General features: G+C 40.0%; 1 protein-coding gene and 1 long non-coding RNA gene across 2 annotated transcripts in view; one reads left to right on the top strand and one right to left on the bottom strand.

The window, feature by feature from the left end:
- USP24 (ubiquitin specific peptidase 24) overlaps positions 1-6,524 on the bottom strand; it is a 98,110-nt gene extending 91,586 nt beyond the window's left edge. Inside the window, exon 1 of the mRNA XM_088154333.1 lies at positions 6,189-6,524. Within this exon, the coding sequence (XP_088010459.1) occupies positions 6,189-6,524 (336 nt within the window). The remainder of the gene's footprint in view (positions 1-6,188) is intronic.
- An 88-nt stretch (positions 6,525-6,612) lies between these two features.
- LOC148214183 (uncharacterized) lies at positions 6,613-14,108 on the top strand. The gene is made up of 3 exons (XR_015798575.1): positions 6,613-7,740; positions 9,170-9,309; positions 9,763-14,108. It is a non-coding gene; the product is annotated as an uncharacterized LOC148214183 (long non-coding RNA).
- Positions 14,109-15,897: the final 1,789 nt, after the last annotated feature.

The raw sequence follows: 15,897 nt of genomic DNA, 5'->3' as shown, positions 1-15,897 counted from the left end.
GAGAAAGAAAGCAAAGGTCAGCTGGTGGCAGTGGAGTGCAAAATGATGGGGGTACAGTGTGGAATGCAAGGCAGAGTGCAGGGTGGCAGGAGTGGCAGAGTGGTGGGCAGCAGGGGCAGCGGAGTGCAGGACAGTGGGGGTGCAGGGTGGCAGGGATGGTGGATTGATTACAATTTACATTCTTGTAATTTTTGCTTTGCTTTTTTATTTTTGGAAGCCATCAAGATGGGAGAGAATTAGTAGAAGTAAAAGACTGCATGTGTATGCAAAATCATCAATTTATTGTTAGTTGCTAATAACTTTCCCTTCCAGGGATAACATGTTTGACATGGCAGGAGGACTCAATAGCTACAATGACTCTGAGAGTGATATGGCAGGAAGATTGAGTTTTTGATAGAATCACCCTTACTGGTAATGTAAAAAGAGCAGGGGTAATTCACAATGGCTATTCCTAGAAGTAATCCAGAATAGAGATGAGGATAGGTGGGGCTCTGCATGTATGAGGGAAACAACCTACCTAAGAGAAAGAAGTCCAAAATCAAATCTGGAAGAAGGCAATTGTACATAATTTTTTTACTGTTGCCAAGAGATGGACTGAAGTATTTTGCAAGTTTGAGTGCCAGATGATGAGAGCTTCAGAACAGAAGATACTCTTCTAGTTATTGAAAAAGAACATCAAACTTTCATGAGTAGATCTAGAAATGATATGACCAGACCAAAACCACAAGGAAGAATATCAACGATAGTGTCAGTACTGACAAAAGATGTCTCATTTTACAAGGATCCTTACAATTGCAACATGGAACATGAGAAGCATTCACTGAGGAAGGCCTGAAGTTGACAAAATAGAAATGAAGTAATTTAAAATTGTTATTTTAGGGATAAATAAATGTAGGTGGATCACACTGGATCACTGTAAATCATATGATTTACATGATTACATTCAGAGCATGACCACATGAAGGAATGGAGTAGCAATTACATTCAAAACTGATCTTGCTAAATATATGCTCAATTTTGCCCAATAAACAGGATCATGGCTATCAAAATCAGTGGGCATCCAGTGAACATCTGTACCATAGATGCAATGATGGAGATACTGAAATGTTCTATGACAAACTGCAAGAAGAGATACATGTAATATTTGTAACAGATAATAGGTGATTAGAATGTCAAAACTGGAGACCCAGAGGAACTAAAATTACTGGAAAAATTACACTGGACAAACCTGCTTCAAGTGACATAATCACAGACTCTACACTTGGACATCACTACAGTGACAACATTTGAACAAAACTGACTAAATAACAGGAAAGAGAAAATGGAGAAGTACAATCAAATCAGACAGGACACTTCCAGATGCAGACTGTGGAACAGTGAATTAAGCTTAGAAAATTAAAGAGAATACATGTAGCAGAAGCTGGAAGACATACAAATCAGAAAATAAAAACATTGTGGAGTCCTTGGGGTTCTTTGAGCTTGGTTGTTTTCTTGCAAATGTTTCATTACCCGGTTGAGCAATGTTTCATTACCCGGCTACCACTGAAGATGTTACCTAGCCGGGTAATGAAACATTTGCAAGAAAATAACCGAGCTCAGAGAACCCCAAGGACTCCACAGTTCAACCCTGAGCTACACATATTCACTTCTATTAATAAAAGCACTGTAAGGAACATTACAGTAATGTGAAAGGACTATAAGAAATGATAAGAGACATCGTGAAAGCTGAAACACACACATCCCGCCCAAAATTCAAAATTTCAAAGAGGAAAATATCCAAGTGGATTTCAGAACAAGCTATCATGTTAGCAAAAAAAAAAAAAAAAAGGCAAAAGATAAGAGTCTTGGGCAACAAGAAGAACATATGACCACTGAACACAGATTTTCAATGTCAAGCAAGAAAGAAGGAAAGATATTTTGATTGACTGTCAACAATAACATGAAAAGGAAAATGAGATATGTTTTTAACAAGATCAGAGAAATCACAGGAAAATTTACTGTACGGTAGGAATATTTTAAAGTAACCATAGAAGGAAACTAATAGAGGCCAATAAGGTTAAAAGTATAGGATAAACTATACTGAAACCATTTGCTGAAATTACAGAACGACAGAAACATTTGTAGTCAGAGAATACAGTGGTAAGATAAAGTTTAGAACTACAGAACTATCTATATCAGGATTCAGACCCAGATCAGTACTATACTGAGATGGCACTGATCATGCTTGTGGATGACCTCTGGCAGGCTTGGGATGAGCGTGGTGCATCCATCCTAGACCTCCTTGAACTCTCAGCGGCCTTTGATCATGGTATCCTTCTGGCCTGGCTTAGGGGTTTGGGAGGCACCTTGTTATAGTGGTTCTCCTCCTTTCTCCTAGACTGGTTCCAGTCAGTACTGGTAATGGGGAGAGGCCAAGCCGGAGTCCCCTGCTTTGTGGGCTCATTTATTTCCCCACTCCTATTTAACATCTACATGAAGCCACTGGATGAGGTTATCTGTTGGCACAGGGTACACTTCCTCAGTCAGAATTGATGTGCAACCTGGGGGCCCTCCTGAACTCTCAGCTCCTTTCTAGATTGGGAGGCCTTGCTCATGGTGACTCATGCCTTTGTCACCTTCTGTTTGGATTACTGTAATGTACTCTATATGGGAAGCCCTTGAAGAGCATTTGGAAGCTGCAGCTGGTCCAGAATGCAGAGGCATGGGCAGTTTTTGGCACTTCTTGCTACACCCGTATAACACCATTGCTCCATGAGCTCCAATGGCTCCCTGCAGGCTTTTGGGTACAATTCAATTTGCTGGTTGTCACCTATAAACCCCTACATGGCATAAGCCCAGGCAACTTGAGGGAAATGCTTTTCTCCCATTGTTTCTGCTCACCCCACCAGATCTAGCAAAGAGGGCATGCTCCAGGTCCCTCCCTTAAACAACATTACCTTGTTGGACCCAGGAATCATGCCTTCTCTGTGGCATTGCCTGCCCTGTAGAACAGCATCCTTCCAGAGATCTGGTTGTCCCTGTCCCTGCTAGCTTTTCATAAAGGTCTGAAGACCTGGCTGGTTCCCTAGGCATTTGGGCCAAGAGGTTAGGCAACCTCTGTGGTGTGATTCTATGACTGGAATGTATTACTGATATTCCTCGCTTACCAACAATAATTGGGACGGGAACTCCATCACTAAGCAACATGGTTGTAAGGTGCAATGTCATGTGACCACACTGACTTACAATGGCAGTTCTGGCAGCCCCAGTTGCTATCTGAACTGAGCAGTTCATGCAAGACAGCCAAAAAGTATCAATGAGTCGAAGCAGTTCTATAAAGAGGAATGGGACAAAATATCCCCAAGCCAATCTGTAGGATTGACAGAAGGTAGCAGAAATCTTTGCTGCTATAGGAGGCACTATCAGTTATTAAATTTGAAGTTTCATATTCTTTTTCAATAAAGACAGTGAATATTGTTGGCTCAGTGTGTTCAATAAACACATGACACAGTTTTGTGTGTTGTTTATTTTAACCAGAATCTCTTCGTCTGTTAGTAAGACTTACATGAAGCTCAGATCACATACTTGGTCACAGTACTGCAAGGTATAGAAAGTTCTAAAGTTCACAAAATTTCTCTCGCCACTGTATATTTAGGAATTAACTCCACTGGAATGTGAGATATGTTAGACAATAGACTATCTGACATATTGGAAAGGACCAGACACAGGTGAATTCCTCATTGAACTGCTTAAAGCTGCAGGAAAAATGTAGTCAAAGAGCTAACAACTCTGTCTCAGCAAAAAGAAACAAGGCAGCATGGCCTAGAAATGAAAAAAAGATAGGTTTATATACTTATACTGAAGGGAGATGCAAAAAAATATAAGTTAGTAAACTAATGCACTATTTCTCAAGTTTTACTTAAGAGCTTTCACAGAGTATTGCCATGCATGGAAAGAGAAATGTTTGATAAATAGTTAGAGAGCCACATAACATAAGATGGATAATGGAGGGAGCAAAAAAATTATAAGAAAGGGATTTACCCTTGTTTTACTGACCAGAACAATACCTTTGGTCATGTAGCTCATACCAGAATATAGAATATATTAGAGCTAACAGGTGTACCAGAACACCTGACTATTTTTCTGAGAAACATTTACAATAAAGAAGCTACTGTAAGAAGATTGGAAGAACAGAGTAGTTCAAAGTAAGAAGGATCCATACTGACTGCAACCACATTTTAACTTGCACAGCTTGTATCTTTTATAAGAAAGGTGAAATTGGAAGAGATGACATCTGGAATCAAAACTGGATACTGAAACACTAACAATTTGAAATGTGTGGATAATACCACTTTGTTATCTGACAATAAAGATGACTTAAAAGAAATCATTATGAAAGCAAAAATGGACAGTGAAAAACCTGTGATAAAAAAAGTATATCATCCACATATTTCAAATTGTTACCACAGACTAAAAAACAAACAAACCTTGAATTGATTCTAGGTGAAATAAAGAGTCCTTCCTTGGGGTGAAGCAAAGGCTCACATATTTTGTGCATGTAATCCAGAATAAACTATGAAGAAAACTAATATGCTTGGAAGACATGAAGTAGATGAAGGAGAAGTCAGCAAAAAAGAGGACAGATGGGATATGGAATATCTCTGGAAGAACTACAGATTATTGATGGGGAACTGGTTGACAACTGACCATAGAGTCACCATGGTTTAGGCCTGATCTGATGGCACCTTACTATTATCTTTAGCAACCATTCCATTTTTTATGGAAGAAGACTATAGTCTCTTCAAACAAAGTAACAGCAACATACGGATATGTAAAATGTTAGCTTTTGGGACAAAATTATGCTCAAGAGAACCAAGTGTTATTTTTTTTGGATGATGAGTCATTGAGAAGATGGAGACTGTAAACTAAATGAAACGATGGCCAGTTGGTCCTGAAGGTATCAGATTATACATACTATCCATAGAACAAAGCAGTAATGACTGACCATATATTCCTGAAAACATGGAAAACATATCTATAACTGAACCTTGCTTATTCTAGATAAAATTCAAATATTTATAATTAGGCAAAAAGAATGAAAAGAAATATGATATCAGATCAAACAGTACATTTCTGTTTTTGTTGTTCTAAGTACCTGCAACACTTATCAAAGCCTAATTCATAAAACTAATAAGCTCATCTAAATGTAAAGTTTCCTGGCCACATTTAACTTAATTTGGGGACTTTGGGGTTGTTTTTTTCTATATCCATGTTTTTGTACTACCTCACCTAATGCAGGAATCTGAAGAACTTGAAATCTCACATGCTCTCTTGGGGCAGTTTCGCTGGCACTAACACAGATATATAATTACAGGTGCCACAATATTTTTCTCACAGACCAGCATAACTAGGCTTGTTTTTTTATGTGTCCAGTACCATGTGGGTCTGCAATTCCCTCTGCCTTTATGTCCCATTTGTAACAAAAAAATCCAGCAATTATATAAAAATGTGACAGTGTACTAAATGTTATTACTGTACAAATAATACTGTACTGTAGTATCAAAACAAAACCATCAAAACTACTACGCTTTGAGCAGTGCCTTGGTTAAACAAAGCAAAGAAGAACAACGTACAATGTCAGTGTCTTTTAAAAAACGAAACTATGTTTGAGTCTGCACTTAAGGTGACAAAGAGAAGCCACCAACTCATCAACTTTCACTATTACAACTCAAATAGGACTTTGCACTGAAGCAGCTTTTTCTAGGCTTGAGGCTACATGCTTCTGACTGTGTCAAACAAGGACGCATGCACAAGACTAGCAATCAAGCTGTTTAATACTCCTAGTCATCTGACAGCCCGCTTAGTTGTGACTGGGAATCAAATCCACAGGAATTGTGAAGAAGGGTCAGACTAATTTTGGGGTCTTTTTGAATTCCAGGGATGGCCATGAAAAAACAACGGGGAGCCCCCAGGGAGAAAAACTGAGATTCCCAGCGCTTGAGGACTCTCAAGAAGAAAGGCAGGATTCCCAAGCAATGCTTATGCCCTGTGTCCAGGCTTCCAGCCCTGCGAGAAAGAGGGAACCCAACGACAAAAGCCAAGCGGCCGCTCTCTCACACACAGCACCAGCGGCGGGCTGAACGCCTATCACGGAGCTGTTCCGGCACAGACCGGGCCAGACCTTCGGCTCGCTCCCGGGCGACCGTTACCTCGTTTTCCACCACCTCATGGTAGGCGGGGGGTGGGTCGAAGCCGGTGGTGCTGCCCCCGCCGTTCCCACCGCCACTGCCGTCGCCGTCCCCTCCACCGCGCGAGCCGCCACCTTGCTGGGGGCCTCCCGGTCCGCTGTTCTCGCCGCCGCCGCCGCCGCCGCCTCCGCCGCTGTCCATCGGCTCATAATGCAGACCGGGCCGCTCATTGGTGAGCAGCGCCACGGCCTCGTTGATGTCGTTCTTGGCCAGGCGGAGGGCCCTTCGGATGGCGGCTGCATCCGAAAAGCCCATGCACAGCAGTGTGGTCATGTGCTGTTCTTCTTCGCTCTCCATGGCGTTTCTCTCAGCTCGGGTTCAGGCGCTACTCCCGGTCGCTTTTCTGTTGCCGCCACCCGCTCTGCGCGCCGCCATGTTGAGGGGAACCTCCTTCTCTCCTCCTCCCCCTCCCTTTCACCGCCTTAGGGCTGGACGAGAGCAGGGCCCACACCCACCCGGAAGCGGTGACTGAAGCCGGGATACTAAAGCGACCGAGCCGCGGTGGTCACGTGAGGAGGGAAGCTGAGTTGTTGCCCGAACTTGAATGGAACGTGACGAGAGGTGGGAAAGGGATCTCGTCGTCATGGAAACCACCGAGGCGGCCGTGGATGGAATCCTACACATAGCGATTTAGACGAGATTTATGACTCTTACACTCCGAAATGTTTAAAGAAAGAATGACAAAGCCGAATTAAAAAGAAAGGATGGCTACACGCATGCTGTTAATGCAACGGCTCCTCTGTCGTCGGAGAAGTGGTTCATATTTTATTGTCTTTTTCTTTTCCCTTAAATATCAGCGTTTCGACGTTGCAGCGTTCCTGGGGAAAGTTTTTTGAATCTGAGAATTTAATTGTCAAAAACTGGGCTGCTATACCAAGCTTACTTTGGAATAGATCCAACGGACTCAGTATTTTTGAGTGGAGAGTATATACAGGAATGCAGAGGCTGGGTCGCTTTAGAGTTGGGCGGAGCCAAAATCGAATGAATGAATAAATAATTAAAATAAAATTTGGAATTGAAATCAGTGGGATAGGTTGAAAGGATTGGAATGGGCTGTTTCCTCTCCTCTTACATTTATTTATTGGATTTAGAGGCCGACCAACTCCCTAATGACTCTGGGCAGCTTACATCACAAAAGTAAGGAAAAATAATGGTTTTTCCCATCTCTCCTGGGATCCTATTCCTAACAACCCTCTTTAGAGGTAACAGAGTTGTATTTATTGAAGCATTTTTAATAATGCTTCCTGGATCAGGATTGATATCTCAAAGCAACGTGCATATTCTTGAACATGGCCGAAAACATCTGCTACAAAGTGTGATGAGAAAAAAAAAAAGAGGTGTTATCACTTGCCTCATGGGTGCTTAGGGATATCTCTGAGTAGAGGATAAATGGCCAGTTATGGATACATTTCAGTAGTGATACTTCCCAGCTGTGTGTAATCTGTGAACAACCAGGCATTCTGCCCAGCATCTTGACTGCTGCACCACCTGCAACTTCTGGATCAAGTACCAGGTATTCCCACTTAAAATGTGTGACAGGGTAAACATGAAGTTAACGATGAACATGAACTTTATTTATTTAATTTATCAAATTTATATGGCTGCCATTTATATTTTTAATGTATTTATTGACTGTTTTTTGCTTTGTTGTACGCCGCCCAGAGTCACCTGTGGTGAAATGGGTGGCTATATAAATTGGTTTAATAAATTTAATAATAATCTCACAAAAAGTGACTCAAAGGGATTCTTAATACAGGAGGAATGATGGCTTGGTAACTATGCAGCTTCACCCTGTTACAAAAGTGTTTAGGCCAATCTTTTCTAACCAGTTTCCCTCCAGATAAGTGGGGGCTGCATGTTAAATGCAATTCTAAGAACTCCAACCTCAAAAGTTGGGAAAGGCTGACTTAGGCTATCCCCATCCATGAAAAGGGCATATAGTAGTTCCTACAGAGGCTACCTTATTGGGGATGCAAAAATCTGGATGACCACTAGATAGCAGCAAAGAGGTACAAAAAACCTAACTCTTCCTGCTGCCAATAGAAGAGAATATATGTAGCTTAGGGTTACATTGTGGAGTCCTTGGGGTTCTCTGAGTTTGGTTGTTTTCTTACAGATGTTTCATTACCTGGCTAGATAACAGCTTCAGTGCTAGGAGGGAGTGGGGTTTGCTCTCTTATATACAGTAGCTTGCCCTGTCAGTGTTGGTGGGGGTGTTGTTTTCTCCTTGGTTGTTCCTTGATTAGGTTGTTGTTTACTGCTTGATTGTCTGAGTTGATAGTTCTTTGATTAGGGTATTGTTTACTGCTTGATTGTTTGTGTGGTGTTAATCCTGGTGTTACTCCCTGCTTATCTAGGTGTTGATTGCTGTCAAATAGGTGTTCTGGTCTTTTTGTTTCCTTTTTATTGTCTCTTTTGAATAGTGTGTAAATGTTGTTTATCTCTATGTGCCTGTTGATGGCTGACTTGTCTGAATACCAAGCTTCCAGGAAGTCCCTTGTGTTTTGGGATTTAGCTTGATCTAAGATACTGACAGTTTCCCAGTTGAAACTATGGTTACGTCTTTCCATGTGTTGTGAGATTAAGGAGTTTTCATCGTGTCTTCTGACTGCTAGTTGGTGTTCATGGATGCACTCTGCTAGTCTTCTGCCTGTCTGTCCTATATAGTTACTGTTAAAGTCCTTACACTGTATGTTGTAGATCAGCAGTCCCCAACCTTTTCGGCACCAGGAACCAGTTTCATGGAAGACAATTTTTCCACAGACCGGGGGCGGGGGGGGGATGGTTTCGGGATGATTCAAACGCATTACATTCATTATGCACTTTATTTCTATTATTATTAAGTGTCGGATTCTGAGCATGCAACCTAGATCCCTCGCATATACAGTTCACAGTAGGGTTCGCACTCCTATGAGAATCTAATGCCGCTGCTGATCTGACAGGAGGTGGAGCTCAGGCGGTAATGTGACCGATGGGGAACAGCTGTTTTCGTTTGCTCACCCACCGCTCCTGCCGTGCAGCCCAGTTCCTAACAGGCCACGGACCGGTACCAGTCCACAACCGGGGGTTGGGGACCCCTGTTGTAAGTGACTCCTGTTTTTTCTTCTTGGGCTACTGGGTCTTTTGGTATACTTAAGATGATTTGGAGGGCTTGAGTTGGTTTGCGTGCAGTGATGTCATGTGGTTTTAATAGTCTGTTGGTTGTTTCTGAGATGTTTCTGATGTATGGTAGTGTTATCCTTTTCATAGCTTGTATTGATTGTGTTGTAGTGGGTTGAGTGGTCAGGCACTTTTTGATAAAGTTGCATTTGTGCTTGTCTGAATAACATTCTTACACAACTTCTCTTGTGGGAGGTGGGGTTACTTTGGTAGAACAGAATGTACCTTTTGTGTGCAAAAGGAAGAGGAGAAGTTTTGATTACACCAGTGGAGTGCAACAGTTGGGTGTGGAAGTGCCTTTACAATAAGTTCCAGTTTCTGCAGCTTGGATGTATGCATTTGTTTAGAATTAATCATCTCTTCTTTCTCATTTTAGTCATTATTGTAGTCTACATCTATGAGAAGCATTGGAGAAAGCATCCGGTTGCAAAATAAATGATGTAATTTCACTCCACCTTTGCAGTTCTCAAAAGGATTCTTAATACAGGAGGAATGATGGCTTGGTAGCTATGCAGCTTCACCCTGTTACAAAAACTCCATTATTGTTATTGTTGTTATTTAATGATCAGGTGAATGCACGCAACATGTACTGAAACTCAGAGGTAAGGGAAATTGACCTGTTGAAATGACTTGAACCCATAATTAGCCATTTTGAGGTTAGAACACTTCTGGTAAAGTTGAATAGCCCATTCTGACATTGAAACACTTTCCATAAGGTTGAAATAATATGCTCTGGGATTGCAATATTTTGATCATAAAATGTTTTGCATATCCCTAAGGAAAGAATGATGGTGTTAGAAATTTATTTATTTTTTCTCTTCTTTTGCAGAAATGAAGCAGATTGGAAGGGATGCTTTGTAGCTCCAAGGTTGGGAGTAACTTGGGTGTGGCATTGAGTGAATTGCAGTTTTATGAATCTGGTCAACTGGAGAGAAGGACTTAGTGGCTCGTTGTGTTCTTAGCATTCCAAGGTCAGTAAGAGAGAAGACAATCATCATCTCAGCTTCAAAGTGCTTTGGAAAGACTGTGGCAACAGCACCATCCTGAAATAACATCTGATGTTTAAAAGCAATACACCAGGCCTGCAGCCAAATAACAGGATAGGCTATATATGAAACTCAAAATCCAAGGAGATAGATTACTGAAAAATCGGGAAAATATACCAGAAGAAGACTGACAATTCATTATGTATTATTATCAAGAAAACTACATAGATAGGCAGTGAACTCAACTGGAGGAAGACATTCCCTTTTGTTCCATGATAACTGCAGACCTTTTTATAAAAGTCTCATATTTGTAATTTATAGTCTTTATTTTCAAAATATGGAAGCATGTATAGTTGAAGTATGTCCAGCAGTGTTTATTTAGGAGCCTTTTCAAATATCCATTCTAAATATGCAAAGCACTAAAGCTATCACTACAGAAATATTGATGTTGGGGGCAGTGTTCATTATGCATAGTAATAAGTTAATATAATTTTTGGAAGAATCTTTGGACACAAGACTATTATCTTTATATTTTTGCCTGACTGCTTATGTGTAGAAGATGTTTGTGCAAATAATGCAAAACTCTTTTTTAAACTTTCCAGTATGAAATATTTTTCAGTGGTGTGAACAAGGTTTATCCATTGATACAAGCCAAAACACGACCACAAAAAGTTGGAACAACCCAGATGAGGAATCCTTGACTACATGAAAATGGAAACAATGCAGGAACGATACATTAACCTACAAGCAATACAAGGAAAGTTTAAAGGAATGCTTATGTAATTTCTAAAACATTTCATAACCTTGCTTGAAATTTTGCATAACCACATTGCTAAACTCAAATAATGGACTGCATAAGCAAAAGTAGCTTCACTCAGTAATAGTTTATTTTACTCAGGTAAACAAAGTGCTACAACCTTTTTGAACTATAGTGAAACCCCTGGGGGCAAATTCTTGTCTCACCCATCTGACTTCAAGGGGTGGGGAGATACTCTGGTATACTCAACTATTCACTGGCCTACTTCCTGCCTCTGCCTCTAACAGTCTTGATAAAAAAAGAACAAAAGTTGAAAATGAATATTTGGATGCACAATAATTTGTCCATAAACAAATCCAAGAGAAGCATACATAAGCTTTGTGTATTGATGTGACCAATTCCCCCAACCATTCTTGGCACATTGCTCTGTTCTAATAGCCTAGTCCAGGTAGGGTGTCAAATAGTGTTATGTACATTTCTGGTTGTTCTTCCTTTGGAAATATGTAATCTTGCTGAGTCCACTTGGTGGCCACACCAAGCCAACCTTAGCTGATTTTGGAAATGGCTGCTTAGCACCTGGTGGGATAACACTAGAAAATGCCAGTGCTGCAGACTAGGTTGGAAAGTGTGATGTAGGCCTAAACTTAACTGCAGAAACATCTGTCTATCACATTTATGTAGCTGCCCATCTCACATAAAGCAACTCTGGGCAATGTACAGCAATTAAAATAACAAATGAATAAAAACAGTCATTATAAAAAGATAAAAAGTTATTAAAAACATCACAATTAAAAAAAAAAGATTTTAAAATATACAAACCCCACGGAGAGAGCAGATTTACAGTGGAGCCATCTAAGAATGTCTCTGGTTCCTAAAGTCTCCAGGCCTGATGAAACAACCAGGTCTTGAGGGACTTCCTAAATGACAGCAGGGAAGGAGCGAGCCTAACCTCAGGAGGGAGAATATTCCATAAGGAGGGAGCCATGGTGGAGGAGGCTCTCCTCCTGAGACCCACCAAATACAAGTCCCTGGCTGATGGAACCCGTAGCATATCTTCCCTGCCAAATCTAATGGGATGGGCTGATGTGATCAGGGGGAGGTGGTCCTCAGTTAATCATGGTGGAAATCTAACAATTTAGTTTGCATAATGTAATGGACATAATAAAACATTTATTAGGGGTTATACAGTATGTACATAAGGAAGAATGCCTATATGCTCATTTTCTTTTAGGCACATTTAAGAGATGCTGGCTGATCTTACATGGGCTTAGAAGCTAAGCAGAATGGGCATGCCTAGTGCAGTAGGTTCAATCAGAAGCTGAAAAAACATCCCCAAAGAAGGCAATGGCACTGTGCCTCCATGCCAAGAAAACTACATGGTTGCATCTATGAAATCACTAGGAACAGAGCTTGGCTTGAAGGAGACAGCTTGTTTCCATTTAATTGCATATACATCAAAATACATTGGATTATTATTTTAAAAGTTATAGAGACTAGAAAATACTATTTGTTCCAAAATATAGAATTGATAGAAATTCAAGTAAGCCAAGCTTTTCTCATTAGCATGCTGAGTAAGAGATATCAGATGACATAAGAGATATCAGAAGAAGACCTATGTGCCATGGAATTATTGAAGAAATAGCAATGTAAGCAATGTAAGTGAACATTCATGGAGTTTCCAGAGATCTGTGATGTTTCGGATCTCCCCTGGAAAAACTGTAAGAACTTCTATGATTCTGATATCTCACCAGACTAAAAATAGGTTTTGACTGAGTTGAACATTAATGGCCTTTGCAAGGCCAGAGTTTTGTTGAATGTGATGTGAATAATTAATTCTGAACTAATTCAGCTAACATTTTCAAGCTAAACAATTGATTATTCTTACATATTTTATCTAAGGAGGCATTGTGAAAACATTTAACAATTGTTGCCCTACCTTCTTACAACATTTCCAGCTTTTTATCTCAGAATAGCTGGCAGAATTAGCCAAGTTTTGTGATAGAGAAGAGTAACATTTATTTATTTATTTTATTTATTTATTTTATCAAATTTCTCCCCTGCCCATCTCCCCCCAGTGGGGGACTCTGGGCGACTTACAAAAACATTAAAACCATAAATATACATAAAATACATAATACATCTATCATTTAAAAACATTTTTATCACATTTCAAGTGATAGTACTGAATGCACATTGCGAGAAATTCAGACTTTTACTCCATTTTTAACTGAAATATATTCTCTAAGCTGCACCTCATGGTTTATTGGTTGCCATTAGACCTAATACTTCCCAAAAAGCATTCTTCCATGAATTGGTGAAGTGTGCACAGCCACAGAAGAAGGTCATTATTAACAGTCTTTCTTAGCATAGGATTATTCAACTTAGCTATAGCCCTACCATTATACAAGAATGAAGCAACTGTCAACTATAGGCAGTTGACTTTGGATGCCTTGAAAGAGCATAAAATGAATATATTTACATAAATGTCTGGTATAAACCACAATGAGGCCATGTGCATCATTATGTCATCACACAAATTGCATGAATTATGGAATTTGCATCAGTTGTATCATTTGCTTCCCCTCACCCTCCAGAAAGTGGGGAAGGCATTTTTGCACGGGCACCGGAAGGAGGAGGATATCATTGCACAAAGAAAACAACTTACATGATTATGTCAGATGTCATGATGTAATTGCATACTTGTGCTATTCACACCTTGATGCTATGATCGACATTATTTAGATGTCACTGTTATAGATACAGGTAGGTCTCAATTAGTGCTAATAATGAATCCCACAAAAAGGTAAGATTATTCAAATTTGCACTTTTCAAAGTGACATTTCTATGGAAAATAGGTAATTGGTTCCAGCTCGATGGAAATAGGCAATGAAAATAGACATAAATGTTTATATGTTTACTAATGAAATAACAGTAAAAGATTAAAAGAATATACTTACAACTTAAATTTATTTTTAACAGTCTCAGAGTAGTTATAGAAAACAAAATAAAAACATTTTTTTTAAAAATATAATTCCTATATAGCTTTTAGATAGATGGATAGATCTCCTAAATATTTAAAATAAATCAAGTAAACAAAAGACAAGCTGGAGGATAAACCCATATCCAAAGTGTACTTCTCCTGTATTCTACTGTAGTTCTTCAAAATGAGGCTGTTCTTTTTTGAGCTATTCTTGAATGGAACTTTCCTTTTCTCATTCTGCACACACAACGATTAGCATCTATAACCCCATCAACTGTGCATGCGCTAGCCTCAACTGCTCATGCGCAACCCTCACATTAACTGAATTTTGGCTCACATTAAACGTGACCTGGTACCAATTTATAATCTGCACAAAATCAAATATTGCACTATTCGACATTAATCACCACCTGTCTGTACTGTGAGATTTGTTTTGTACAAGTTTATTATCTAAGGTTTGCTTATTCCAAAACAATCTTATTGACTTCAGTGGCCCAAGTCATGAGAAATAGCAAACTGAAGTCCAAAAGTTTCAAGGTGAGCAGTTATGGTTTAGGAGCCAGAGCCAGTCTACTGCTGAACACAATACAGCAGCCATTTTGAGCATCAGACCAAGGTGGATTGGAAAATGTAGCCAGCTCCTAATCTGTCATTTTGCTTAGGCACACAGCTCTCAGGAGAAGAGAGCCGTCCTTGCTGGCCACCCTATCCATGTCACTCTGAGATTAGGGACAGTCATTAAAGGGATGTGTTACGACATGGCCTCACTGTTGGACTGGAAAGACAGCTACTCTGGCTACCACACAATGTGTCACTCTAAAGCAGTGTTTCTCAACCTTGGAAACTTTAAGATGTGTGGACTTTAACTCCCAGAATTCCCCAGCCAGCCTTGCAAGTTGCGAGTTGAAGTCCACACATCTTAAAGTTGCCAAGGTTGAGAAATGCTGCTCTAAAGAATCCCTCAAACTGATGCCTACTGGGCAGCTGGCTAGTTGGTTGACTAGAAGGTGAGGGCTGTTTGTGGTAGTGCCATCGGGGAAGTAGTGCACAAGAAAGAATGCACAGGGAGGAAAATGTTGGATCCTCCTTCCATGTTACTGTGGTTCCTTCTTCCTTGGCAAGGACATGGTCATCTTTGATACTTGGATGGGACATTATCTGCACCTCCCTCTCAAGCAATAAAACTATTTGTGCTGGTATTGTCTATGAGTATGTGCCATCATTTTTGCCTAATCTAGATTTTTAAATGTGCATATTTTGCTTCAATAAAGGATGATAGATATTCTAAAACATAAACATAAACAGAGAAAAGTAACTAATCAGGCAAGGATAAACATATTTGAAACAAGCAAAATACAAATGATGCTATAGCTGGCAAGACTTTATTATAGAGGCAAACCAATCTGCTTTGGGGAACTATGCTGTGTAATAGCAAACTACAATAAGGGTGTTTAAGACCAACACTGGAACTGCTATCACTTAATTCCTATCAATGCCACTTATCCCTATCCCAGGAAATTTGGTAATGTAGTCATCCTAATTATAAATGTAGTTGTGTCATTTTGGCAGGCTGTATAGTTATTTAAAATATTGCAAAATACATTCTCAAGATGAGACAGACAAATATTGGTTCTTGAAAATATTGCCCCTCAATGGATCTTTTCTTCTTTTTTTAATTGACCAGCATGACTATTCTGGCAGTATGAATACCTCCCTCTACTTTCATGGGAGTGTGATCCCATTCAGAACAAGTGACCACTCTAATTCCCCAAAGGATAGAATGATATC

This window comes from Python bivittatus, unplaced genomic scaffold, assembly GCF_059951505.1.
Source record: "Python bivittatus isolate LINGU-HERP-01145 unplaced genomic scaffold, Pbiv_v1 ctg000700_np1212, whole genome shotgun sequence".
Classification (NCBI taxonomy): Eukaryota; Metazoa; Chordata; class Lepidosauria; order Squamata; family Pythonidae; genus Python; species Python bivittatus.
This window is presented reverse-complemented; position numbering and strand designations above follow the sequence as displayed.